Here is a 27262-nt window from a genome sequence, read left to right as displayed (position 1 = left end):
GTGCACCAAATTTCTGTTGCAACTCCATGGGCAGCTCATCTCGGTCAGCCTTTGGCTATGGATCAAGCAAATTTCGCCCACTAAACCAGGGCGTGTATCAGGCAAGGCAAGCCATGCCAATTGAGCAAACACCAGGCGGCTTCCCGGAGAACGGAGTACTACTAATAATACTGGCTGCACAAAGGGCTTCCGTATCAGAACCGGTGCACGCATGCTCTGCAAGGACACCGACATTGTCTGCAGAGTGCCTGTCGTGGACGCACGGCGCACGTTTTTGAACTGCAGGCTCTCAAACGCCCTCCCTTTTTTCCATTCCAGCTACGGAGTAGTACTCCGTACGAAGCACAGCGTACATGCGGAGAGCAGAATAATGGCACGGGAGTACTCCGTACGGAGGAACCCTTGCCGTATCGCAGTTTATGGCTTCTCGTCTAGTTCCTGGCGTACGGAGTACATACAGTACGAAATAGCTTGCGTCGCGTCGACGTGCGGATGCTCTTGCCTGCCCTTGAATTGGGCCTGGGAACCCCCACCCGTTTGAGCATGCGCAATGTTGTTTTTGGTGCTAAATTTCCCTTTTACATGGTCATCTCAAGGTTTCCCGTCCAACTGCTCGCCCATCAGTCCATTTGCTCTCTCTCGTTCGACGTGCCAGGTGCATCGGCCCCGTCAGGCCCATCCGGTCCATCCCTTCCAACAAAGCTCAGTGCCAAGCTTCAGTAGCCCAGAGTCTTGAGCTTGACTTTGGCCCGAACGGAGTGTACCGGCGGCCGGTGTGCAAGTGCCTATGTACAATGTACACATGTACACATTACTTAAGTACTTAGTAATTGATCGTGCATGGCCAAGTGCTCCGTACCTTGCCATCGTGTTATTACTTAGGCTGTCAGGGTGTTAGGGTATCGGGGTGTCAGGTCCCTGTGCCCGCCCCGTGCTTTAAGCGAAGTGGGACGAAATTGCGGGTCCATCGACACACCTGCGCTAGACCACCAGTTCAGGTGGCCAAAAATGCTGCACCACCAGTCGACAACCGGGCAGTTGGCGTTTGTGAGAAAGCGATGGAACAGTCACCAGCCAAAAATGGATGCCATCTCGTAAGTGATTACATTTTCTCTTCACCATGTTGAACCTGAGCGAATGCGCTGACTTACCGTGCGGACAACACGCAACATCGCAACCCGGCGTAGCGGCCGGACTTTCCTCTAGGCTGACGAAGCAAAAAAATCAAAAATGTCCGCCACCATCATGAATAGTCTCGGATATCATTCACCGATACCAGGAGCCTCTGAGCCGAGCCGCTCCTGTGGCCCAGCGCAGAGCAGAGCAGAGCAGAGCTTTCAATCTACTACTCCGTATTACAACGCCATTCCAACAGCGCCTGTGGCCTGTCAATACGCCGTACAACAGGCCTAAGAGTCAGCTGCCGGTTCCAGACACCGACTTGACCCTTCTCACCAGCGTTGCAACATTCACACACAACCCCCCTTGCCATGAAACACCAAGCCAGGTCAAGGGCGAACGGCTTCGAGATGGCTTTTGCCCAACTGAACCACACCGTCCGGAGATTTGGCTCTGACCGCCATGCTGTCTGTACCTGATTTAATGAATTGGTGCCGCTCGTCACGTCTACATAACTTGATTACACTCCTTTGCCATGGCACAAATCCTTCGTCGCTGCCGGGGCATTAGCAACACGTCTTTTGAATACAGAGTAGCGCTCCTCCGTTCTCAGCCAGGCTCACAACAGCCAACGGCACCTTGTGTTTCATACAATATACTATGCACGTACATAGATACGAAACACAGTCTTGCCGGTATTTTTTTGTCAAGGCATCAAGGCCATCTGCACATTGTACTCCGTACAATCTAGCGTGCAGGGGCCCCTGACTCCACGTCCTGGCAACCAAGCCGCAGAAATGGCCCATCGAATTTCAACCTGGATCTCCTTGTGGATCATCCATTTAAGTTGTATTAGGACCGTCAAAGAAGGAAAGAAATTTTTGCGATTACGCGATCCAGGGGAAATGCCAGCGAGGCCGACATTCGGTACTACTAGTAGTATTACTTGGCTTCCCCTCGTGTTGAAACGGTGGTCAGGGGGGAACCGTATGCATTCATGAATCCTCCCGTCTTGCCGCCTTATTTGTGGTAGGACAGGACCTCAGTTGGACGGCCGAAGACGTGCGTTGCCCTGACGTTGACGCTCATCAAACTTGTCACGGGTCATGCTGCAGCGGGAACGTCATATCCACACCTGCAAACACGAGATGGTGGTCGTACCCACTCAAACCACTCCCACTGCTGCATTACCAGGTCTCTTCATACTTTCTCATGCAGCAGTGTAGGTTACCGCGGCGGCCAATTATGGAATCCCACAGCACTGGCGCTTCAGTCAACCACCTTGGCATCCACTCAAGTACCGACCTTCTTTGATGCCGACCAAGCCGTTCTCGGCCTGCAGAGCTCCCTGGCATCGACAAGGCGCCATCACACTTGCCGGCATGTTACAGAGGTATAATGCGTTGGCGACAAGTCGCCCACCAGTCTGTCAAGTGCCATGTTGCGCAATGCTCTGCTCCACCCTTTGTAACAACATGATGGTGGTTCCTGGTGACGGTGGGCTCATATCTGCATGGAATGACGTTCCTCTGTCTGTTATATGTCTATGATGGCTCGACCCGAATAGTAGAACCCATATCCATAGGCTTCGATTCGAGGATTGGATAACACCTGAGAGACGGTGCTTCTGTTCAGCGGATAGTTGAGGCGCTTTCTTTGGCTACAAGTAATGAGCCAGCGACGCCATGATCTGCCTGCTCACACCACCAGTTGCAGACATGAAGCCCAGATTGCAGGAGAACAACTAGGCGGCCAAGCCCACTCGCATTGTCGGTCACCAGAGCCCATGTGACTCAACCCGTTTAGTACTTCATTTACGTGCGACCTGGCGGAACCCAAATACCAAAAAGACGGGCGACAACTACTATCGGCCGGCGCTCAGACACAGCGTGTCAAGGGGAGACGCATCCTAATGCTTCTCTCCCCGAGACAGTTGGCGCGAATGCCGCTGCCATTTATTACGTCGACCCCTTCGGGCTTCCACTTATCACGTATCTGGTGCCTTGGTTTGCGGGCATACGGAGCGTCTCATGCGACATGCATCCCTTGATCCAGGTTACCGCCAAAGCACAAAAATTAGAAGATCCAGCTCCGCTACTTTCCTCTTCCTGCTTGTTTGTATTCCTTGCATGATTTCGACGCCACGAGATAGAGGTCGGCTGGATAATGTACCCATATCCTCGCATAAATTCTTGGTTAAAGATCTCATGATGACCTCTCAGACAGTGCTAGAGCAACGCATGCTTCACCAATGAGGATAGACCGCCCCAAAGTCCAGACACAGCGTCCCCCGAACAGCCCAAAAGGTAATTCAGGCTGTGCCTTGCTCAATGTGGAGTGGGGAGCATCAGTTATGTATGTCGGGGCTGTGAGCGTGGCTACCCGCCACCTTTCGAGTCAACATCGAACATGGAATTTTTATTGTGAAGATAGGCCATCGACCTGGATGAGCAGGGCTGTTGCTGTTCCCTTTTCTGGCTTCAATTTGGCTTCTGAAGCATGGTGTATCCCTTTCTTAGGGGTCTGTACTGAGACATTATAACTCATGTTAAAGAATCATGGATTATTCGCAGTATTCCAGCGGCCGAAATTCCGCCAGACGCTTAAAGGAATCCAATACCGGAATATAACGTTTCGTGCTTGCTTCAACACGTGTGCGGCTACGGATCGTTTGGAAAGTGGGAATGATACCAGCATACGCCTTCATGACAAGTTCGACCTTTGGCACCACCAGACTTGATCTCATCCTGCCAAAGCACGCCGCTCAGTTACAGGCAATGAACGATCATCGTTGATACACCGGACTGCATTTGTGTATTGGCAGCGCGGGCAGTCCCTGATGATGCCGCCCCCAAACCGCGACACCATACACGATTATATAAGGCACCAGAACGCGCTTGTATAGGACGCCTTCCATGGCAAGATGTGCGCTATCGGCCAAGTACAGCGGGCGAAGCTTATCAATGGGAATAGGCAAGGATACAAAAGACATGGCCTTCAGGGTATGCGATATTGGCAATATTATGACCTTTTTGGGCTTGGTGTCGAGGTGTTGCGACAGAGTTGCTGGGGATCGAGCGATGATGCACAGTTTGTCATGTCACAGGAACACTTGAACCTTGTCAAACACACCACCAAGAGCATCCAAATTGGCGCGCCACACACACACACAGCCTTACCCACCACTACCGATGCTTCAGAGTGGAGGGCCAGACGAGAATAATACCAAAAAGCGACAAAACGACTATTACTCGGACTGGTTTGCGTGATTCGTTGCTCCGTACCCGTAATGGTAAGGCGACCGCCGTTTGGGCGATTGGTTGCTAGGAAAACGACGTCATACTAGGCCAGCAAGGATATCACCTGCATGTATGCATGTGTACATACAAGCATCTCAGGTCACAACACTCCAATCACTCCAATCATGACTCTTGACCCTAGCCTCCCTATCGGTCTTCGTTTGACGGCGGCGGGGAAAACGTGGCAGAGACGTCTTGATTTTTCCAAGTCGGTGCCAGAGGAAGGAATGCTTACTGTGTTTTAGGGTGCTTCTACGACACGTGGCTAGCCTCGAATTGCATGACTAAGTCACGGAAAGGCGCAAGACCCGAAAGCAAAGAACAAAGGGCCGTCCTCTGTGTCATTGGGAAGATTAGCACAAAGTCGCCATCGATTAGTAGTTGGTTACGCCGAAAACTGTCCGGCCTCTTGTGTTGATGTCATGGCTGAACTCGGGCAATCCGCACGGGCTTGTGGAGGCGGTCACACCTCGTGGATGAGATCTTTTCATCTGAGACAAATGTGCTATTCCAAAGTGAGAAGGTTTTCATTGGGTACCGAATTGCCGAGAGGAACGACATTACACCATGACCTTTTCCTCATGGCCATTCATCTATGGTTAGGGTATCGACGGTGCAGTGGCGGGAATAGTATAGGGTAGCTTCCGTGTAAAGGAAGTTGAATTGTACTGAATGCAAAAGTTTTTTTTTAGTTTTTTTTTTTAAACAAAAATGAAAAGGAAATAGCGTGGTCTTGTGTTGCTGAATAGATCAATCTCATTATTTCATGCTCTTCGGATGGCTATACATATTCCATCCGCAGTACCAATGACTTCCCGCAGCTATCAGAGGGGTTGCTAACAAGATGTATATGCCCGACCTTGCCACGTGCCTTCGACACGAGCTCACATAACAGAGCCATTCTAAATGAATATGACTTCATTGTTCTCAAAGTGGGCAGGTGCGAACATGAGACGAACCCATGCCAGCTGGCAATCTCTTAGCTTCTCGGCTCTGTCGACTACCGATGCTTTTGAACACGCTTCGGCACCTGTAGTGCTCGCAACCAATGCACCACTGCCTCCAGGAAGTTTTTTAAATCTATATTGGAAGACGAATTTGAATGCAGTTGTACTTTTCAGTCCTCATCTAGCCACGGGCATAAATGCAACATGCATATTCTTCTAATAGGGATGGTTGCTGGCCAAAACATAGACACGACGTGAGGCGTCGCAGTCAACCCATCGTCTACACACTATCACGACGAATTAAAATAGCTTGCACCCGTATTGTGGATATGACCGTCAAGGCTGGCAGTGACGGTCCTCTTTACAGTGGTTTGGGACGCCGTCTTGGGAATCCTGCACAAGTGACTGGAGTAGAAGCACCGAATACATGCGTGACCTTTTCTCACATCAAGTCGGACTATCTATGTACTCGGCTCCTTATTCAAGGTGAGAGACCAAGTTGATGGTTATGTTTCTCAGAAGCCACGAAACCGTCCTCCTCCTAGCCTCCTCCTAGATGCAAACTAGACCTGGCAAGACTTGCTCGAGCAGAACCACTGCTGGCTAATTAGTATCTAGTCTCCGTACGGCCTCGTGGCAGCCTGGCATCTAAAAAAAACCTTCCAACTTCCTTTGTAGGCATCCGTAGTCGTGAGTGACTCACAGCCGGCCTAATCTTTAATTTTGGACGGAGGGTTAAGCACTCTGCTTGCAAGCGCATTTAATAGTCCCTTCCTCCACGACACAACCTCACCCTTTTGTCTTCTTTAACATTCTACATTCCTAAATCCATCTTTAATCATTCCGCCCTTTCTCTTCAACATTTTACATTCCAAATACATCTTTAAGCATCCGAGTTGATCTTGTCGGTTCTTTGTGTTGCGGTTAGCTTCCAGAAAACCCCCGAAGCGAGTCTAGCTTTCTTAAGGAGCAACACCTCGACATAATTCAGGGAAGGCAAGACCCTCGACAGTACAAGACGCAGCTGTAACAACAGGTAGGTGTTTTTCTGTTCTTTCTGCCCAAAAGTTCTCTTCCTCTTTGCCTCTATTTGGGTCTTGGCATACTACTGCCATCGAATCTCATCTCACACATCAACTTTCTCGGCGTCTTTACCTCTCGTCTGTGAGACACAGAGGCGGCAACTCGTTGAACGTTTTGAATTCCCCCCTGGCCTTTATTTCGTGTCATCATGGCGAAGAGACCAAAGAAAATAAAAATAGCCGAGTCGCTCACCAACATGCACAGTACTGGCTCGGCTCCTCAGAGTACAAAAGATCCCTCCGACTTGCCCACCCGTATCTCTTGAAACCTTGGACCAGGTTGTAACAGAAAACACCAGTTAAGATACAACAAAGGCGAAAAAGCACCATGGGGAGAAATAAGAACAAAAACAAAAACAAAAACAAAAACAAGAGGGTGGATCCTTTTCCAGACATTAATGACGGTATGTTCCCCGAGTTGAGAGTGAAATAACACAGGGAACACTAACATAAGATAGTCCCGGAAGACTACGACATGGAGAAATCTCAACAGAGACTTCTGAAAGAAGGTTTGCACCCCTCAGTGACGTCTAAAACACCAGAGGAGGTTGAAAAGGCATGGATTGCTAGAGCTCAGCAACTCATCAAAAGGCCGACCCGCGAGGAATTCATGGGGAAAATGGGAGACTTCTACAACAGCTCTTTTACCACTCCTCGATACTTAACTACGGTGAGATGGCACAGCCCGAATCTTTGTATCGTGCTAACATTGTCTTAGGCGATGCTTTTATTGCGCTACGAGTCCAAATATGTTCGTGCAGCAAAGAAGCCCGCCGACACGGGCGATAATCTGCTAGCTACTATGCTGAACACCATTGATGTTGGTGGAGAAATCGCAAACATTCTATTTCAGCAGGGGTGGAAGTCGGTATTGGATACCGCCATCACTTCGTCGACCACGTGGAAGGCAGTTGCAAATAGTGCCGTAAGTAGTTCTCGCTGGTAGGTCACGAAGCTTATTAACCATTCCGACAGAAAATTTGGGACTTCAATGCAGCCTCCTTGAGAACAGATGGCAGCTCTGGAGTATTGCTTGTTGTCACCCCAGAGTGTACAATCGGAGAATTAAACATGTCCAATGACCTTGATCCCTACGGCATTGATACGTCAAACAGCCTCTCTAGCTGGTGTAGAGAAGCTATGAAGTACGAAAGACAGATTTACTTCTCAACCTATTTGATTCACGGCCACATTAAAGGCACAATCTACCGCAGCAAGGCAGACAAGCAGAAGCGAGAAGGCCGCAAGATTATACCGGATTTTATGGCTGACGACATCGTGTCCGCCGTTGAACGTATCCGAGAAACCAGAGATGTATGGGGCAGTAGCCAGTTCGTCTCGAACCCCCAAAACCAGTTATTTCAACCACCAGTAATATTCTCTGCAAGCCGATTGAGAAAAATGCGTAAGGATTATCCTCCCCACTGTTAACTTTGCTATTCTCACTTCTTACATGCGTACAGTGATGCATATATCCGAGCAAAAGACTGCACTGCAAGTCTTGTACTTCGAAAAGATCCCTCTCTTGGACCGACGTATGATTGCTGTCATTCTACGAGAATGTCCAAATGTACGCATGGTCGGTATCTATGACTGCCCACTTATTCACTTCGGTGATGTTTTGTGCCTCATAGACCTAATCTACGAGATCAATTATAAACGCCGAGAAGCTGGATTGCCCGAGATTGCGGCCCTTGACTTTTATCCTCGATACAACCACGGCACACCCTTCCAGTCTGCCAATTCGGCCACTTATGGCTTGACCTGGGGTCCGCATAAACTGGACGTCGTACAGCGAGGCTTCTTTAACATTATCCTCAAGGCTTTCATGAAAGCAAAGAGGATGAAGCTTGGCCTTTTGTTTGACGACGATAAGGCATTTTGCGAGTATCTTCGCCGTGTTCCGGGCCCTCCCCTCGCAGTTCCCACATTCCTGGACGCTCTTCACCGGTATATGGAGGTGAAGGACGAACGATCAAAGAAAAGGGTGATTTATGATCTTCTGAAGCCGGTGCGACTTGGCTTATGCCGTCGCATGGAGTCCGACCGGCAGGAAGGTTACATGTCCATCATGGCAAAGAATCTAGTGTTCTGCTCATCGTGTGGCTATGAAACTTTGGAGGAGTTCTACTCGACTACGGCTAGACAAATGCTGCCTCATTCACGAGTCTGCGCCGGCTGCAATTTGCAGAGATGGCTTGACGAGGAGGAGGACCACCTCAGGGGCCATAAAAAACAAGCTTTGAATACGCTGTATCCCAATTGGAATGGTTTGAACTTCAACCACGATGCGCCCATGCCACAAACTGCAAAGGGTATTATAAAGCTACAATCAACTATATCGGTACGACCCGACACCAATCATACGACGGTGGACAGGGAAGGCGTCATGTACACGCGCCAGGTGATGTTGGACCTGATACGAGACAACAAAATACACTGGGACTCGCTGGCAAACTTGCCCACCCTAGCCGATCTCCTGAATAATAGACAGGCTTGGAGACGCTTTTCCACTAATTGCAACAACCTCGATGTTTATTGCAGGGCCGTTCGATGCGTTGCGGAACAAGATGAAGAAGGCAAGGGGAAGAATTCCTTTTTGAGGTCAAGGTTTGATGGCGGCATGCCAGACACCGCTGAGGAGCTACAGCCATCTGGTGATACGGTGGCAGGCATACCGAGCTATGACATTAAGTCTGCGATAATGTTTCATGTGGGCCTGACAATGAAAGGCTGGGGAGCCGTGGAGAAGCCAGCCGGGAAACAATGCAACCTCACTGAGCGTGATGATGCGTTTTGGTAAGGCCTTTTTATCAAGCTTGGGATGGTCACACAGCATTGAAGGATCAGGGACTATTAGAGTCTGTGTGCGTTGAGATGGATCATAAAACATGGTGTTAGCTGGCAGAGACGATGACCTATTACGAGAACAGGCTATGGAGGGAGACAATTGCGACAGACCTGGAAAGAGCAAGTGGCATGAACAAAGACTATTTAATACAATGGATAGCTGAGCGGGAAGCTCATTCAACTGGCTCCTAGATAGGTACACATTAAGACGAAATACACGATGTTGCTTTGCAAGCATGTTTTGCCCTGGTTCCCAGTCACGTGACACCTGACTTTTGGAAGAGCTGCGGAACGTCGTCCCGGTTGCAACTCTCAAACTGCAATTCAGCATTCAAACAGCCACAATGGCCTTCTTACTGCGCACCTTTGCGCTTTCGGCACGAACGATTACCTCGAGGCCGTCTGTGCCGGCTGTTATCGGCAATCTCTGCAGCGCGACGACATGGGCGCCAGCGTTCGGGGCAAGTTTGGGCAGGATAGGTGGTGGAAGGGCGTTGCAGCAAGTACAACAGACGAGGGGGATGAAGGTTCACAGCTCGGTGAAGAAGCGCTGCGAGCATTGCAAGGTCAGAATTCTCGTGTGGCTCGTCTGGTCTTTTTGAGGGACGGGATCGAGACCAAGATACTGACGGGTTACAACACGCAGGTTGTTCGACGCAAGGCCGGCAAGAGACATAACGGGTACTTGTACATAATCTGCAAGGCGAACCCGCGACACAAGCAGCGGCAGAGTTGAGCTTGACCGAGAGAGGGAGCGAGCGAGCGTTGGGCCTACGTGAAGAATTGAGAATTGGGGCGACGAAGGGGCCTGGGTACTTGGCTACCTACCCTCCTCTGTGTGTATATTGCTTTAATGAGACGTGGGGAAGGGGGGAGACGGCAGAAGGTGAGGATTTTGTACATTACTGGCGGGGGGGAATGGGTTCGGAATAGAATACACCGGCGGCATGGCAGCTCTTGGACTTGTACTTTACACTTTACACTGTACGCTTTACACTTGACACCTCTACATACCCCCTATATATCTCTCCATACTCTCCCACTCTGTCTTGCCTGTTGATAGGAGATATCGTATATGCGACTGCATGGTTAGTACTCGCCCGCATTGGGGGAGGAACAAGAGGAATACGCGGGAACTTACAATGTCTGTGACGCCGCGGTGTCTTTCGAATTCGTCGCGCACGAATTTCCTTGTCTCGCTTTTGGTGCGCGGGTCCTGGATCTGGCGTGTGCCGCGGAGGATCGTCCTGTAGAAGGAGAGGACTCTTGCTCTTTGGAGGAACTTTGCGGTGCGTGTCAGCGCTGTTCTTTTTCGTGGAGCTTGTGTTTTGGGAGAGTGAGTAGACGTCATGGGGGGGATCATACGTGATCGAGGCTCAGGGCGTTGAGCTTGCCCCGGCGGCGGGTGGCATAGCCGCGGATGCGTAGGAACGCGGGGTATTTCATTGGCTATCTCATGGGGATGAAATCGCGGATTGTGTTTGCGCTTTGGGGGATTGGGGGAGGTTGTGTAGGTCTGATGCTGCGCTTGGTGTGGTTTTGCAGGCAACGGGAGAACCTCGGCTGGCGCGTAGCTTGACATGGGCGGGATTACGCTGCCCAATTCGAGCATTCTCGCAACCGCATGCGAGTTTCTGATGAACGGGAAATAGCTGCCCGGGGGAACCGTCCTCGGTTTCTTGTTGAAGGAAACATGCCCCGACTCGAGGCAAACGGCGATACACCGGCACGGAATGCTGGCGAATCCGCCGACCCTGTGGAGGCGGCCAACGCGAAGCCGGACGACGTCTTTGTCAAGGATTATGTGCCATTACTGTATTTTACATCCAGCCGAATGCACCACGATGAGAATTTACGAAGCTAAGATTTTTCTGCTTTTTCGTCTTTGCCTACCAGACCTTGTGAATGGACGCACCCCGTGTCCAAAACCAGATATGCCATATCCCTCTTTCAGGCGGCGCGGCTGACAGAGGCCCAAGTCGACAGGTGCTTTGGCATCGTGGACCAAACGAGCGGCCGGGACTATCGCCTGTCGCTGCAGGGCTGGCACCCGTCTGCCAAAAAGGAGGAGATGAGGTCCCCTGATCTGCGGTACATTCTGGTCCGGCGCGGGGAGGAGATTTGCGGATTCACGTCGCTCATGCCGACATGGGAGAATGGCGAGCCGGTGGTGTATTGCTATGAGATTCATCTGATGGATGAAGTAAAAGGGTGCGTATGCTACAATGAGTGCAATATGTGGTGGCGACAAGTGAGCTAATTTGTTTGACCTTGAACAATATAGGACGGGTTTGGGCAGCCAGTTGATGGGATACTTGACAGAGGTGGCTGAGCGGGCAGAAGGCATTGACAAGGTCATGCTGACGTGCTTTGTGAGGAACGAGCGTGCCAGGCGGTTCTACGAACGGCTTGGGTTCGACGTGGATGAGAATTCGCCGAGGGAGAGGAGGTTGAGGGGGAAGCTGATCGCGGCGGATTACGTGATTATGAGTCGGAGGGTGAAGAGGGGGAGGAGGAAGAAGCCTGTGGCAGGTGGTGATGGATGAGATATGATTGTGGTGTTGTTGCACTGAGTCTGCTCAGTGACATCTTTTGGTCACGCAGGGCCCCGATGGTGTTTGTCGACAAGAGGAGACGGACCGTGTATGAATGAACTTGTTCCAGACTTGGGCCATGCTACACGAGCACCCGGCTTTTTGCTGGCGATTGATTGCATCTTGTCAATGTATCAGCCGCGAGGCCCACGACTCGACGACGGACGCGGCAGCTCCATGGCCTCCTCATGAACGACCGGCAAAGTCTGACTGTCATTTGGCAACTGCTGCTAATTGAGGTACCGAGGACAAGAAAGTAAACTTCCACATGAACTATTGCATAAACTCGGTCTGCCGCAACAAACAAAAGAGGCAGCCACGTTCGCAGGGCCGCATTCCAACACCTGCCGTCTCCGCGGCTTCCCATCAAATGCAGGAAACTCGAACCAGCTGCTCACCTTCAATATATACCTGGTTGGGCTGGTTCGGGCGTGCTCTACATTCTATGACTGAAAGAACAACCGGCTAGACGAGATGCGTTTGAATAACCGTAATGCAATAATATTATAAAAGAGGTAGAAGAAGAAAAAACCCGTTCTTCTCGCTGCGACATGTATACATACGTACATACTTTTACACACGACAATCGCAGTTGCAAATTACACCCATCAACATCATTATTTAGTACCGTTTGAGCATCAACATGGAGCCAAAGCAGCATCACACCCAACAGCAGCAACAATCTGCACCGCAACACCCTCACCAACACCAGAATAATGCACACCTCGACCCCCACAGCTCACAGTGGCAGTTCGACCTGTTCGACTGCTGCGGCGACATGAAAGCGTGCCTGCTAGGCTGCTGCTTGCCATGCGTGCGTACGTGAGAACCTCACCGGCCCGCGGAATAAAACCAAGAAAAGAACTAACGGCGCAGTGAACTAGTCCACGGGAAGACGATGCAACGTATGCAGGACCCGTCGCTGCAGTCTCACAAGCTTCTGAACCACGAGTGCATGGTCTGGTGCTGCATCCCGTGCGAATGGCTGTAAGTCCCATCACCATCCATGGTCACTGCCGCACTGCCCTTTTCACCATGACCCAAGGGGGAGAAGGGGGCAAATACTGACGTGCGTAATTAAGCTACAACACGGCCACGCGTACCCGGATTCGTGAGAAATACGGCATCGAGGGCGATGCCTCGTCTGACTTCAAGACGTCCTACTTCTGCACGTGCTGCGCGCTCATCCAGCAAGACCGCGAAGTCGCCCTGCGAGCTGGCCACTACCCCCCCGACCCCCAGGGATACCAGGGTCAGAAGCAGGGCATGCAGATGCCTAAGCATAGCGGTGTCCAGGACGCCCAAGAGCATAAGGGGCATCGGCATCATAGGCAGGAACGGTAAGGGGGAAGGAGACGGCGAGACAAATGGATTGGAATGAAGCATGAAAGCTCGGTCGAAGTAGCTTTGGGTTGGCTCATACTGACTTATAGTCGTTCTTTCGTATTGCTTGGAGTGCGTTCGTCTGGTTTCTTTTACACATGTATTCAATACCCTGCGCTCTTTGTTAGCTGCGCCCAGTTTCCCTAATCTAAGCATAATTTTCTGCATCGCTCGTCTAGAACCATCTGGCATGACTCGTCACCGTAGTGCAGCATCAGATTTAGGGGGAATCAAAAAATTATTGACATTTATGCTGGTTCCGAGAAATCATATCCGACAGGACAACTACTCAATTAGCCGCCTGTCAGGTTCTACCAATGCTACTCCGTATCCAAAAAAAGCTCAAACTCCTATAAATCATTTGAAGCGGAATTCGACACCCAATTGACTTCTTTTGTTTGCCCGTCCCATCACTATTCAATAATCATGTCTCTTTAAACTCATATCCGTTTAAGCATAAAGCTTCTTTTCATACGCCTCCATGTTCACATTACCCTCCAACTGCGCACTGGAAGTGCGGAGCTCGAAGCGAACAGTGCCGTTGGCAGCACCTTGGTGGAGCTCTGCCAGGCTCTTCATGCCGCAATCCTGCATGGAGTGCTTGAGACCGGCGGCCAGGTAGGGAACAAATTTGTTGATAGAACTATTGGAGACGTCAGTTAGCATGTTCTAATAGGGACAACGGGGTGAGTATGGCAACGAACCCTCTGTGAGCAACGGATCCCGAAACGCCCTGGGCAACCAGCACGCTGTCACCCTCGGAGAAATATCGCGCAGTACCAGCGTTGCTCTTCTGGCTGTCCTTACCGCCGCCGCCAGCCTTCTTGTCCTGCATAGCATCGATGCTGCCCATGCCGCGGTAAGCCTTGACAAGCTTACCCTCGCGAGAGACAAACGAGGTACCGGGAGACTCAGTGGTACCAGCCAAGAGACCTCCCATCATGACAGTTGAAGCACCGAGGGCAAGGCCCTTGACGATGTGTCCAACGTTCTGAACCCCACCATCAGCAATGCAAGGCACGCCGAAGCGGGCAGCAAAGCTGCTGACAGAGTAGACGGCCGCGGCCTGAGGTCGACCGACAGCCATGACCTCCTGGGTAATGCAGGCAGAGCCACTGCCCATACCAATTCGGAGGCCATCAGCACCAGCAGCAATGAGAGAGGCAGCCTGCTCGCGAGTAACAACGTTGCCACCAATGACATCGAGGCCAGGGAACTCCTTCTTGCACCACTTGATCATTTCAATTTGGTACATGCTGTTGCCCTGAGAGCTGTCCAGAATGACAACGTCAAGACCAGCTTCGACAAGCTTCTGCAAGCGGATCTTGTCTTCAGGACGAGTACCAATAGCAGCGGCGCAAAGAAGCTGCTTGCTGTCGGGCAGCTTAGATGCCAAAGGGAAGTGCTGATTCTTGGTCAAATCGGATCGGGAAATCATAGAGACAAAATTGAAGTCCTTGTCAACGATGGGCAGCTTGCCCTTCTTTGACTTGGCCAGAATCTTGTTGGCCTCGACCAGAGTGACGCCGTTGGGGGCAGTCACCAGGTCAGTCACCATGACATTAGCGACGGTAGCATCGGTTTCGTCCTCGAACTGAAGGTCTCGGTTGGTAACAATACCGAGGAGCTTGGAGCCAAGCTTGCCGTCCTCTGTGCCCAATGATGTTAGCCACTGGTCCTAAGCACATGGTTCATCATAACGGGCAATAAAATGTGTGCAGTCATAGTATTCTTCTCCCCATGACGTGAAGTCTTTGCGGTGGAACGAAAGTTATAAATTGATTGGGTAATAATCATGTTGCAGTGTAATGGCGTATTGGGTGACAAGCAAGCGGTGGAATGTAGATTATCAACTTACCAGTGACAGGGAAGCCGCCGAATCCCCACTTCTCTTTGAGGGCCTTTGCTTCGCCAACAGTCGTGTTGCGGCCGATGACTACAGGGTCCAGGATGAAGCCATTTTCATATCGCTTCACCTTACGGACCATGTCGGCCTGAGCATCGGGAGAGCAGTTGTGGTGAATGACACCCAGACCTCCCTGGAGAGCCATGTGGATAGCCATCTCGTGCTCCGTGACAGTGTCCATGGGGGAAGACACGAAGGGAGTTTTGAGAGTGATGCGCTTGGTGACGGCGGAGTCGAGTGTTACCTCGGAGGCAGGGAAGCCAATGTAGCCAGGCATCAGCAGGAAGTCATTGTACGTAAGACCGCCGTGCTTGGTAGTATCCATGAGCTCGTGGATATCGAGACCATCGGCAGTCTTGTATTCCTTGAGCACATCGAGGGCGGTGGTGTGGTCAAGCACCTTGCCGGTGCCGAAGGCGTCGAGGGCAGCCATTGCGAATGCAACACACAAATGGCTGGGGGCAAGAAAAGAACGAGGTCGAAGACGTAAGAGTCGAAGTAGAAGAACTGGCGAGGATCTACTGAATCGACTGGTTGAGGTTGATACGGCGCTTCTTCCCGTAGGAAAGAAGAAGGCCAAAGAGAGAGAAATGAGGTAGGCCGAAATTTTTTTTCTTATACTTTTTGGTGTAGGGACCCTGCAGGAGCGGAGCTTTCCCAGGTGGCTAAGCACACTGGACCGCACATTTGGTGCGTGGATGGATGCGCCAGAACCTTTTTTTTTCCTGAAGCGGGGCAGTTGCTGGCAGGTGGGGTGCCCCTTCCTGATGTCACTCCCGACTTTGACGCGACCTTGACACACAAACACACACCGTGTTTCTTGGCGGCGACCAGCTCTATTACGCCTGGTTTATTACATGAAGTTGGACGAGGAACGACCGGTTCACGTCTGCTTTTGCGCAGAATCCTCCGTGACACTCCAGTATTCATTTATATGATTGCCACTTAGTGCCCCATTTCCAATTCTCGCCCTTCTTGACATCAACACCTCGAAACAAGCCGCCACCAAATCAAGGCTGGAAGCTCACTTTAATCTGCACTTCACCTCGTTGCATAGTGCTCACCGCGACCTCTTCCCAAGCTCTTTCAACATCGATTTCAAAAATTCGCTCATCATCTTCACTTCTACTTACCGTCTCGAACCGAACAGGCTGGTCCTCGATTGCTACCATGAAGTCGTCTTCAATGTTCAAGTGCGGAAGCGTAGAAATGTACACACCTACTCAGCCATATCAGCATATGCGATTTACTCCGAAATGGAGGGCTATAACTCACCTAGGGTACCCAACGCTTTCAAGTTGCAGGTCACGATGACTGTGCCAGAATCCCGTTGAACTACACCGCTGTATGTCATTGCAGCACATCCAGTCATCTTGCCAACCAAGCCAACGGCACCAGCGTATCCATTGCCATATCGACCACTCTTAAATTGTGCCAGCGGGAAAGCGCATAAAATCTCATATCCTGCCTCATTTATCGATGCAGCAATTACTGAGTCTGGGGCGCCCGTTGTCATCGGCGCCGAAGTCTGTCCTGTTGTATGTGATCGAACGGCGTATTTTCCTCCTTGAAACACCCCAGGAAAAAGCCCCAGAGGAATAATTTCGGTGAGATGCCTTGTTGAAACATTGAAAATGCCAAGAATGCCAGTGCCCGTCTGGGATGCCCCTGTTCATCATCAGCGCATAGTGGACAGTTTGTACAGATCTGGAGACTTACCATTGTAGCTGCCAATTTTCAGAAGCAAACCGTCCTCATATCCGGCATAGGCACACATTGATTTGCCCAGGACACTCGGTCTAAGAACCACCGTCTGACCAAGTGGCGTAGTAGCAGTCATTTGCTTGATCAGATGCATGTTGTGCATGCCTGGGATATCTGTGATGTAAATTGGGCTGCCACTTACACATCGTGCTGCGGCATGAAACTCTGCGTAGCTGTGCACAGTTTGGAACATGTCCCAATCCGGAACCGCGTTCAGAAACTGAGTGACGATGGCATTGTGTGCGTTGGCCCAGATATGCCACGGATGTGACCGTGGAACATCTGGGAAGAAATCATCCGAGTTTCTGACAGAAAACTCTCCTCTACTTCGGGGTAATTGAGAGCGGAAGATAGAGTATGGAAATTGGGACATACATGATATGGTTTTGCCACCAAAATACTCTTCCGAGGTCTTGGACCAGACGTCGAGGTAGGTAGATATCAGATCTCGACGATCTGGTGCATCTTTCAACATGTCGATCATGACTTGCGCATCAGCTTTGACGCCATCAATTCCCGACTCAGCCAAGAATCTGTAAAAGTCGTTGTATAACCGCGATACATCCGGTTTGCCAACAATGGTCAGCGGATGGCTGTTTTCACCCTCTTGGGCTACCTTGATTGTGCTGTAAGTCTTCGCAATAAGCCCATTGGGTGAGATGCCGCCCCAGTATCCCAGCATGGCATGCCATACGATGATATTCTGAAGAGCTGGGTGCAAGTTTCGAATTTGTGCTACCACGCTTCTCAGGCCGCTGGGGAAAGCGTTGCGGTCTGCTTCAAACTCAGACCATCCATACTGTGATTGATCACTTCCAGTGCGATCCAGAGACTGCCAGTTGTCATCGATAATGAGATTCGTTATTTGAATCTTGTTCCTGGCAAGCTCTTCTATCGCATTGAGAACTTTTGTCTCAGAAAGCTGCTGTCCCAAAGAATTCCAAGTGCCGGTTTGTGGGTTAGCGTGGGAGGACGCATTCTATACGACGGGGACAACATACAGAATCCTAAACCATCTTGCCATTCCGGCTTCCACCCAGTTATAGCTTTTGAATCCCATTTTGCTCGACTATTGTTATGGTTTTGTGACACGCCATGTGTCTCTGATACCATCGTTCTTGCATGGTACATGACGGAGGCAACCGCGTGGTCGAAATCGATCCCTTCCGAGATCAGAACCACAGTTGTTTCCGACGACGCAGAATCGTTTCTGGCCTGCAACCATTAATCATAATACCAAAGATAACGAAAGCGGGCCCCTGCATACGTGAACAGCGACCACACCGTGGCCATTATCCCGAATAGTGGCTGTTACACTGCCTACGCCACTCACGGCGAGTATTGCCATGGTCTTGCCATGATGGCTTAAAAAACAACCCAAGATTGAGTCCTGATCTGGAGAGAAACGAGATCTGCCATGTCGAGGGCCCAGCCAGGCTGCCTTGTGACGTACGAGAGAAAACCATCTACATCTTATTAGCAACATCGACACCATCAATGTACAGTTGTGATTCTACAAGTGCTAAAACCTTCCCAGTATACGGCTCGACTTCATACTGCCTCGCAAATGGAAATTGCCTACCTTATAAATGAGCCCCACGGCGTACCGATGGTAATATCTCTAAATGTCGAGTTCTTCCCTACAGAGGCAGGCAAGGAACAACTAAGTGACCATAGTTGCGTGCCAGGGGACTGACTAACGCGAGATGAGATGTTCCATTCCGTGTCCAAGTCCGGGATACATGGCCTTAAATCGTCGGGAGGCGAGGTGGGAGATGTCGATAGAATGATGATACCATCATTCGACCCCTCCTCTTCACGAACCCATTTCCACGATTCGTCACTTGCTCGTCGGAACTTAATGGTGAAATTTGCAAATTCGTGAAGCGAAAATGAACAACGGAAAAATAGGAACGAGGACGACTGTGGCTTTTTGCTGAGCACAGGTGGTTCAGCACCATGCCCCAGCCTGGTCAGACGTATCTCACTCCAGCGCCCGCCGTCTACAGAAATCCAAAGCGCGACATCCCACTCTTCTTCTGCTCGGCTGTTGGATATTTCCAATACCGATGTTAGCACGACTGTGCAGTCCTGGACGACGGTGACTTGGCCGAGGGGGGGATAACTTTGAACCAGGGCCTTCATAATTGTTGCTGGGCTAAAAAAAAATTGACAAGTTCCTAACAGCTTGCATGTATGTTTTTATACAACATATAATGACCTATCGTTTTCTGTACGGTACGACGCAATCAATGTGTGGGTAGAGTCCTTCTGGTGGTCACTGGTGACGACTAATAATTGATGGATATCCCCGCTAGCAAATGCTCCAGGGCCAATGTTGCGGTGGGGGTGCAGAAAGAGTCAACCAGAGAAGGTACCTGAGTATCGCACGATGTACTAAGATATACTACGGCATGTTAGCGTACTTACTTAAGTAGATATACACCCACTGTATGTCCTTCGATTGCCATCGTCAGGCGTTGGGCCGGTTTTGCCGCAATTTGGGCAACACATATGACAATCTCATTGTTCCTGTTCAGTGACTTCGGAAACAGTGAAGGAAGTAAAGGCCGGTTCTGCCGCAATTAAATTTTTGGATTGGAAATATAATCTAGAGGCTGGAATATGTTGTGGGAATGATGTTACAAGTTCCCTCCCACCTGGCACACATTTGACATTTGACGGAAGTAGTGCACGCCTGGGAAGGGGACTCGAAGGTAAGGATGAGAGATCAAGGGTATAAAAGCAGGGGGGAGGGGCGCGGCATAATGTATTGAAGCTATGATCAAGATGCAATGCAATCATAAGCATAGCTGGCTAAGGATGCCTTGTATTGATGATCTTCAACACATGCTTGACGCAACTGTTGGAGGAACATGGCCCTGGTCGAAAAGGGATGGGGACTAGGTTACTAATGCGGCGGTTTGATTGGCCCCGTGTCCTCTCCTTGACCATGGGGCTAAGCCTCGGAGCTGGTCGGAATGCAAATGGACGCCTGGTGCTTCAGGCCACAAATTATCTCAGGAAAGCTTCTAGCCGAGCGAGATCGAAAGATTTCATCAAACCACTCAAACCACCTCCGAGCCACCCAATCCTCCCCCATGGCGTCTCGCAGACTAGCTTTGAACCTCTCGCAGGGCCTGCGAAGCCGTGCTGGTCTGTCGGCCGCCGGTTCTCTTCGTCGCGGCTTCGCGACTCCTTCCAGCGTCGGCAAAACTCAAACGACAACACTCAAGAACGGCCTGACCGTGCGTACCATTCACCCGGGCTCAATTGGCCGCGATTTGCCTTGCATGGCCTTACTACTGACACGGGAACACTAGGTCGCTACTGAGCACTCGCCATGGGCCCAGACCTCGACTGTTGGTGTCTGGATTGACGCCGGTTCCCGCGCCGAGACTGACGAGAACAACGGCACCGCACACTTCCTCGAACATCTGGCTTTCAAGGTACACCAGCAACAATCACCGTCGAGGCGCAATTGGCCGTCAAAAATATTAACTACGTGTCTAGGGCACTGCCAAGCGATCGCAGCAGCAATTGGAGCTCGAGATTGAGAATATGGGCGGCCACCTCAACGCCTACACCTCTGTACGTGGATGCAACCTCTACAAGGAGACGCCGGAATGCCGGACAACTAACACGACCAATAGCGTGAGAACACCGTCTACTTTGCCAAGGCCTTCAACTCCGATGTTCCTCAGTGCGTCGACATCCTGTCCGATATTCTGCAGAACTCGAAGCTCGAGGAGTCTGCCATCGAGCGCGAGCGTGATGTCATCCTTCGTGAGTCCGAGGAAGTTGAGAAGCAGGTTGAAGAGGTCGTCTTCGACCACTTGCATGCCACTGCTTTCCAGCACCAGCCACTGGGCCGCACCATCCTTGGCCCTCGCCAGAACATCCGCGACATCACCCGAACCGAGCTCACCAGCTACATCAAGAACAACTACACCGCCGACCGTATGGTCCTCGTCGGTGCTGGTGGCATTCCCCACGAGCAGCTCGTTGAGTTGGCCGAGAAGCACTTCGCCGGCCTCCCCGCCAAGAGCCCTGAGAACCAGGCCTACCTTCTTTCTAAGCAGAAGGCCGACTTCATTGGCTCAGATGTTCGTGTCCGTGATGATACCATGGGCACTGCCAACGTTGCCTTGGCTGTTGAAGGTGTTAGCTGGAGCTCTGACGACTACTTCACTGCTCTGGTCACCCAGGCTATTGTCGGCAATTATGACAAGGCCATGGGTAACGCTCCCAACCAGGGTAGCAAGCTCAGTGGTCTCGTCCACCGACACGAGCTGGCTAACAACTTCATGAGCTTCTCCACCAGCTACAGTGATACTGGGTAAGATTGAGTGCCCCTTCAAGCAGGGTTGGGCAGAATTGTAGCTAACAAGAATGGTTTAGTCTGTGGGGTATCTATCTGACCACCGACAACATCACCCGCCTCGACGATCTCGTCCACTTCACCATGCGTGAGTGGATGCGCCTGTGCACCAACGTCGGCGAGGCTGAGGTTGAGCGCGCCAAGGCTCAGCTTAAGGCCTCCATACTCCTATCACTCGACGGCACCACGGCCGTTGCCGAGGACATTGGCCGCCAGCTCATCACCACTGGCCGCCGCATGATGCCCGGGGAGATTGAGCGCAGAATCGATGCCATCACGGAGAAAGAGGTCATGGACTTTGCCAACCGCAAGTTGTGGGACAAGGACATTGCCATCAGCGCCGTTGGAAACATTGAAGCATTGTTTGACTACCAGAGACTACGGAACACTATGAAGCCAAAGTTTTAAGGTAGTGTCGGGCCGGCAGGGTTGGCAAAAGCGAGACTCGGGTATAGAGTGTAAGAGATACCGTTTTCACCAAAGGCCTAGTGTACCATAAAGTTATCTACTTGTTCACATATCGTAGTTGTCAGAATCGGGGGTACTAAAATCCGGTGTTTTATTTGTCTTGTAAACATGTTCCAGTACTGCAACTATTTTCACCTTACTTCGCTCTCAGGTGCTCCCTCCTCTTCAGGAAGCTACGCAAACGCTGCTGTCGGAGTAATTTTCATTGCTTGGAATGTATTTGTAAATTTCTGTGTGTAGGTGATATGTATTGACTTGCATCACAATCATGTTTATGTGTGACAAGGTCAATCCTGCACCACACCCTGCTATTTCGCCCCATGGACTGTGAATACACAAGGAAGAACGTGAAATCAATACTTCACGTATCGAGATGAACAAAGTCTGTGCAGACGAGACTTTCTATTCCAAAACTCCTCGAGAGTGTTGCTTCTGTACAAGTACCCCAGTCACATACCGAACTCCAACCTCACATTGTACTCTGGAGTTACTTGAGTCCAACCCAAGAGACAAGCAGGTATCCACTTCGTCTACAGTAGAATTGGGAATAATCAGGGAGTTGAGATGCTGAAGAGTAGGGAACTGTTGTATCCGCTCCTAGCGATTGTTCTTAAACAAGGCTGTTTGGCGGGGACAGAAATAGTGCTATATCGACGATATCGACCTCCCAGTGGTATTGTTGTAGTTTGAATGCTCGCTTAGAAGACATAACTGTCATGTTTAGTGAAAGTCAGTGAACAATGCCAGGCGCTGCATTATGTCAGTAACAGGTTCCCTGCTGGTGTTTCGATAGCAAGCAGAGAAAAAAAATTCACGCATTGGACCAGGATATATGGAACGGAACCACAGCGCCGAATATCATACACCATGGGCGAGTATTGGTATTCCGCGGCCAAGGTCCATGATGCCCCTTCGCTTTCCGATAAATATCCGACTCAGCATCGATTATTACGCATAAGAGTTGATTTCCCCATGTCAAGGTCATCAAATTTGCCCATAGACAAGGAATAGGTAGAAGTAAGTTTCATTCGGCCCATATTGGTTCCCTAGCAGTCTACGAAACAGAAATAGTCAAGATGCACCAACGATATTTCGGGTTAAAGAAGTTGTATTTCCCACTCGACAGACTTATGCTAGCCGGTGAGCTCTAATCCATCGCCAAACGCCGCAAACGCCACCAACCACAGCCCAGCTACCAATGCAAATAGGTATAGACCACTAAACAGGGCCAAAACATCAATGGATATGGCACCAGAAACGGTGTTTACTCGGCCATCTCTTGATCGACATCATCTCCAAAGACATCATCAACAGTACCGCCCTCGACTCCATCGCCACCAACATCTTCCGGCTCCGGTGCCTCAATCCCTTCCATGGCGTCGCCGCCCTGTTCCTCTTCCTCGTCATCATCCCCGGCCTCATCCCACATGTCTTTGAGGCCCCAGCTCGTCCCACTAAGAACAAACCGCTCGCTCGGTAGTCGAACACCCCATTCGTTGGGGACTATTCTTGGCAAGGCAACTTTGTTCCGTTCTCTGGCCAGTTCCTGCATGTAATCTTTGCTGATGCCGCCTCCGCTGCTTCCTCCGCGGAATTGGTACCCTAGGCGGGCACCGATAGCGAGCTTAACGCCATTTGCTGTGATGGGCGCATCCCCTGCAGCAAGCGCTGATGCGCCCGAGGCCGCGGAAGGTTTCGACCCAGCTTGGGTGACGTACGGGTCGCCAGAGAGGTGCAACGCGTCGCTAAGAATGGAGGATGTGTGGCGATATGCAAAGTCGAGGAGGAGTAGCGGAACGCGTTGTTCGTATGCGGTTACTCCTTGCGAGGTGAGGAGGAGTTCGATCAATCGCGCATCGCGAGGTCGGGGGTCCGAGGCACCAGGAGGTTGAGCTGGAGTTTGCGGAGCGCCAGCAGGCGCAGCTGTGGTGGATTGTGTGTTTGGCGCGGTTTGTGATGATGTATTGGCCGGGGCCGTGACTCCGTTGGTCTGAGGTTGGCTGGAAGCCATGGCGAGGTATTCGGACGTCCGGTTGACGTAGAAGTAGAAGGTGGTGCGCTTCGGCTTGCAACGCTGAGTTGCGCAGCAAGTGCCGCAGGGTGAGGACACGGCGATGCTATGGATGGCGCATACAAGAGGATATACCAAATTGTGGCCTGCGGTGCGCGAGATGCGTTCAGTCTTGGGCCACAGCGACTGAATGCAGAAGCTGCAACTAATGATGCAACTCGTGAGAGTTTCGAATTGGAGAGCGCGAGGCACGCCAGAGACGGTGGTTGCTGTTGAGAGCTGCCAGTCGGTTACTTGTTAATCCGGGGTGGCACGAGGGCCAATGACGCCGAGGTCAATGGCGTGGTCAGCGGGTAGCCATTGGTGACCTCAGCAGCTTAGAGTGTTGTGCGCCAGCGTCTTCAGGGGCGGGAGGAACGGCCTGGCCATTTGTCAAACTGCAGGTGCACCCAGCGTCTCACAACGATGCTGCTGCCACTTTTTTTTCGTCAATCCAATTCCGTCGCCAACTAATGGAGGGGCAAAAAGTCGCAGTGTAGCCCAGCCCCACCATGATCTTTTTGGGGATCCTCCATGTTGAGTCACTTGCGCTTGCGATCTTTCATTCTCCCAATTGAATTCTATATTTCTTGGCGACCTGTTTGGAACTACATTCCACCAGTTCCCCATTGATCCAGGAATCGCATTTCGCAATGGAGACGGAGCTGCCCTTGCCGTTCCTCGTCAGCGTTGCCGTCCCGCCGGGCCTGGCCAACCTCGACGGGTTGACCCGCGAGGAAGTGTCGCTCTTGGGCAATCCCTTCCTGCAGGCAACGCCAAAGATTCAAGATAAGCTCTTACGCTTCTTCAATCGTCACAGTTACGAATTCCATGCTCATCTGGACGCTACTTCTCTGGAATCACAAGACGATGTCATCGCCCTACTGGATCGCGGGGCGCGCAAAGTATTCGTCGCTCCAGATGCCTTGTCTCATTACACCGAGTTCGGAGACAGAGTGCTTCCGGTCGTTAGCAAGCCGGACATCTCTTCAGCTTCAGAACACGGATTACTGGTCAGGAACTTTGATCTCTCAACTCCCGAGTCGGAGAAATTCCTCGAGGCAGCTCAATCTGCCAAGGTCAAGAACCTCTACCTGCTTCCCACCGATGGAGCACCTCTCGAGAAGTTCATCGAGGCCGCACAGAAGGCCAATGCCATTCCTATTCTCCCTTCTACCGGTCTGACGACGGATAAGTCTGCCGCAGGAAAGCTCTTAGTCTCCAAGGTTATCGCGAAATACTGGAAATCTGACCGCCAGGATGGCCTCATTCCTACTGTCGTCACCGATGAGGCTGGTGTAGCTCTTGGTCTTGCTTATACCAGCGAAGAGAGCATTCTTGAAGCACTGAAAACGCAGACCGGCGTTTACCAAAGCCGCAAGAGAGGGCTCTGGGTCAAGGGTGCCACTTCAGGAGACACTCAGGATCTCGTCCGAGTAGGGTTGGACTGCGACAATGACACCTTGAAGTTTGTTGTCAAGCAGACTGGCCGATTCTGCCACCTCCAGCAGTTTGGGTGTTTTGGAAACCTGAATGGCATCCCTGCCCTGGAGCAGACGCTCATTTCAAGAAAGAAGTCTGCCCCCGAAGGGTCCTACACCGCCCGTCTCTTCTCTGATGAGAAGCTGCTTCGGGCCAAGATCATGGAAGAGGCTGAGGAGCTATGTGATGCCAAGACTCCACAAGATGTTGCTTTCGAGGCTGCTGATCTTATATACTTTGCTTTGACCAAGGCCATTGGCGCCGGTGCCACCTTGGCTGACATTGAGGCCAACTTGGACGCGAAGAGTCTCAAGGTTACCAGACGACCGGGCAATGCCAAAGGCAAATGGGCAGAGAAGGAGGGCATCAAGACCGAAGCTGCTGTGCCCAAGGCTGCCCTGGCTGAGAAGTCTGCCGACGGTAGAATCACCATGCAGCGAATCAACTCTGCCACGGTTTCAGAGGCCGAGCTGCTCAAGGCGCTCCAGCGTCCATCTCAGAAATCCCCCGAGGCTATCCTCAAAATTGTCACTCCCATCATCGACGATGTTCGCAAGAATGGTGACAAGGCCTTGCTATCGTACACTCACAGGTTTGAGAAGGCCACTTCTCTCACCTCGCCAGTTATCAAAGCTCCATTCCCCCCGGAACTCATGAAGCTCGATCCGGAGACCATCAAGGCCATCGACACCTCTTACGAGAACATCAAGAAGTTTCACGCTGCTCAAAAGGAAGATAAGCCTCTCCAAGTCGAGACCATGCCCGGCGTCGTCTGTGGTCGCTTCTCTCGCCCCATCGAACGGGTCGGCCTCTACATCCCCGGCGGCACGGCCGTCCTCCCCAGCACCGCTCTTATGCTCGGCGTTCCCGCTAAGGTCGCCGGTTGCAAGAAGCTCGTCTTGGCCTCACCGCCACGCGCAGACGGCAGCATCACCCCTGAGATTGTCTACGTCGCGCACAAAGTCGGCGCCGAGAGCATCGTCCTCGCTGGCGGAGCTCAAGCCGTGGCCGCCATGGCCTACGGCACCGAGAGCGTCAGCAAAGTCGACAAGATCCTTGGCCCTGGTAACCAGTTCGTCACAGCTGCCAAGATGCACGTCAGCAATGACACAAACGCCGGCGTGAGCATCGACATGCCTGCTGGTCCGTCTGAAGTTCTCGTCATTGCTGACAAGGACGCCAATCCCGCGTTTGTCGCGTCTGACCTGCTCTCCCAAGCGGAACATGGCGTCGACAGCCAGGTCATTCTCATTGCCGTTGACCTGAACGAGCAGCAGCTCAAGGCCATTGACGACGAGGTCCACAATCAGGCCACTGCCCTCCCTCGCGTCGACATTGTCCGTGGCTCCATTGCCCACTCTGTCACAGTGCAAGTCAACACCATCCAGGAAGCCATGCGCATCAGCAACGAATACGCCCCCGAACATCTAATTCTACAGATCAACGATGCTGCAAAGTCCGTAGACCAGGTCATGAATGCCGGCAGTGTCTTTATCGGCGAATGGACCCCTGAAAGCGTCGGCGACTACTCAGCCGGTGTGAACCACTCTCTGCGTAAGTTTCCCTCTTCCCTTGGACATACAAGGCTTTAAAATCCCACTGACATGAATTAGCCACCTATGGCTTCGCCAAGCAATACTCCGGCGTAAACCTCGCCTCCTTCATGAAACACATCACTTGCTCTAACCTCACCGCCGAGGGTCTCAAGAACGTCGGCTCAGCCGTCATGCAGCTAGCCAAGGTGGAAGAGTTGGAAGCTCACAGGAGGGCAGTCGAGATTCGCATCAAGCACATGAATGGACAGTGAATCATGAAACATTAAGCGTTGAAAAAAGTATGCTATATAGGATGTGGTTTCTTTGTGTACACGGGCAGGTATTAGATAAGCTAAATGGACAATGAGGATCAGGGTGAAGGGGGTGAATTTATCAGGGCAA

General features: G+C 51.4%; 11 protein-coding genes across 11 annotated transcripts; 6 read left to right on the top strand and 5 right to left on the bottom strand.

Moving 5' to 3' along the window:
• Positions 1-6775: 6775 nt before the first annotated feature.
• G6M90_00g059310 (uncharacterized protein) lies at positions 6776-9250 on the top strand (the record flags this gene model as incomplete). The annotated part of the gene is made up of 5 exons (XM_014689016.1): positions 6776-6851; positions 6906-7117; positions 7166-7372; positions 7423-7852; positions 7911-9250. 5 exons carry the CDS (start codon positions 6776-6778, stop codon positions 9248-9250), a joined length of 2265 nt encoding a protein of 754 aa, XP_014544502.1.
• Positions 9251-9739: 489 nt separating this feature from the next.
• G6M90_00g059300 (uncharacterized protein) lies at positions 9740-10033 on the top strand (the record flags this gene model as incomplete). The annotated part of the gene is made up of 1 exon (XM_014689015.1): positions 9740-10033. One exon carries the CDS (start codon positions 9740-9742, stop codon positions 10031-10033), a length of 294 nt encoding a protein of 97 aa, XP_014544501.1.
• A 270-nt stretch (positions 10034-10303) lies between these two features.
• lyrm2 (LYR motif-containing protein 2) lies at positions 10304-10743 on the bottom strand (the record flags this gene model as incomplete). The annotated part of the gene is made up of 3 exons (XM_066130678.1): positions 10304-10378; positions 10439-10579; positions 10663-10743. 3 exons carry the CDS (start codon positions 10741-10743, stop codon positions 10304-10306), a joined length of 297 nt encoding a protein of 98 aa, XP_065986695.1.
• A 247-nt stretch (positions 10744-10990) lies between these two features.
• On the top strand, positions 10991-11843 carry naa40 (N-alpha-acetyltransferase 40; the record flags this gene model as incomplete). The annotated part of the gene is made up of 3 exons (XM_014689014.1): positions 10991-11112; positions 11194-11508; positions 11582-11843. 3 exons carry the CDS (start codon positions 10991-10993, stop codon positions 11841-11843), a joined length of 699 nt encoding a protein of 232 aa, XP_014544500.1.
• A 691-nt stretch (positions 11844-12534) lies between these two features.
• On the top strand, positions 12535-13235 carry cnfn-a (Cornifelin A; the record flags this gene model as incomplete). The annotated part of the gene is made up of 3 exons (XM_014689013.1): positions 12535-12709; positions 12776-12878; positions 12974-13235. 3 exons carry the CDS (start codon positions 12535-12537, stop codon positions 13233-13235), a joined length of 540 nt encoding a protein of 179 aa, XP_014544499.1.
• A 489-nt stretch (positions 13236-13724) lies between these two features.
• IMDH (Inosine-5'-monophosphate dehydrogenase) lies at positions 13725-15613 on the bottom strand (the record flags this gene model as incomplete). Its single annotated transcript, XM_014689012.1, has 3 exons — positions 13725-13917; positions 13979-14924; positions 15133-15613. The coding sequence occupies 3 exons, from the start codon at positions 15611-15613 to the stop codon at positions 13725-13727; spliced, it is 1620 nt and encodes a 539-aa protein (XP_014544498.1).
• Positions 15614-16190: 577 nt separating this feature from the next.
• On the bottom strand, positions 16191-18292 carry G6M90_00g059250 (uncharacterized protein; the record flags this gene model as incomplete). The annotated part of the gene is made up of 5 exons (XM_014689011.1): positions 16191-16399; positions 16456-16848; positions 16900-17850; positions 17946-18159; positions 18212-18292. The coding sequence occupies 5 exons, from the start codon at positions 18290-18292 to the stop codon at positions 16191-16193; spliced, it is 1848 nt and encodes a 615-aa protein (XP_014544497.1).
• Positions 18293-18522: 230 nt separating this feature from the next.
• On the bottom strand, positions 18523-19089 carry G6M90_00g059240 (uncharacterized protein; the record flags this gene model as incomplete). The annotated part of the gene is made up of 1 exon (XM_066130677.1): positions 18523-19089. One exon carries the CDS (start codon positions 19087-19089, stop codon positions 18523-18525), a length of 567 nt encoding a protein of 188 aa, XP_065986771.1.
• A 956-nt stretch (positions 19090-20045) lies between these two features.
• pep (Mitochondrial-processing peptidase subunit beta) lies at positions 20046-21733 on the top strand (the record flags this gene model as incomplete). The annotated part of the gene is made up of 5 exons (XM_014689010.2): positions 20046-20192; positions 20268-20393; positions 20458-20535; positions 20598-21283; positions 21346-21733. 5 exons carry the CDS (start codon positions 20046-20048, stop codon positions 21731-21733), a joined length of 1425 nt encoding a protein of 474 aa, XP_014544496.2.
• Positions 21734-23057: 1324 nt separating this feature from the next.
• Positions 23058-23804, bottom strand: TAF9 (Transcription initiation factor TFIID subunit 9; the record flags this gene model as incomplete). Its single annotated transcript, XM_014689009.1, has 1 exon — positions 23058-23804. The coding sequence occupies one exon, from the start codon at positions 23802-23804 to the stop codon at positions 23058-23060; it is 747 nt and encodes a 248-aa protein (XP_014544495.1).
• A 692-nt stretch (positions 23805-24496) lies between these two features.
• Positions 24497-27132, top strand: his-3 (Histidine biosynthesis trifunctional protein; the record flags this gene model as incomplete). Its single annotated transcript, XM_014689008.1, has 2 exons — positions 24497-26879; positions 26939-27132. 2 exons carry the CDS (start codon positions 24497-24499, stop codon positions 27130-27132), a joined length of 2577 nt encoding a protein of 858 aa, XP_014544494.1.
• Positions 27133-27262: the final 130 nt, after the last annotated feature.

Source organism: Metarhizium brunneum, chromosome 3 (assembly GCF_013426205.1).
Source record: "Metarhizium brunneum chromosome 3, complete sequence".
NCBI classification, from domain to species: domain Eukaryota; kingdom Fungi; phylum Ascomycota; class Sordariomycetes; order Hypocreales; family Clavicipitaceae; genus Metarhizium; species Metarhizium brunneum.
This window is presented reverse-complemented; position numbering and strand designations above follow the sequence as displayed.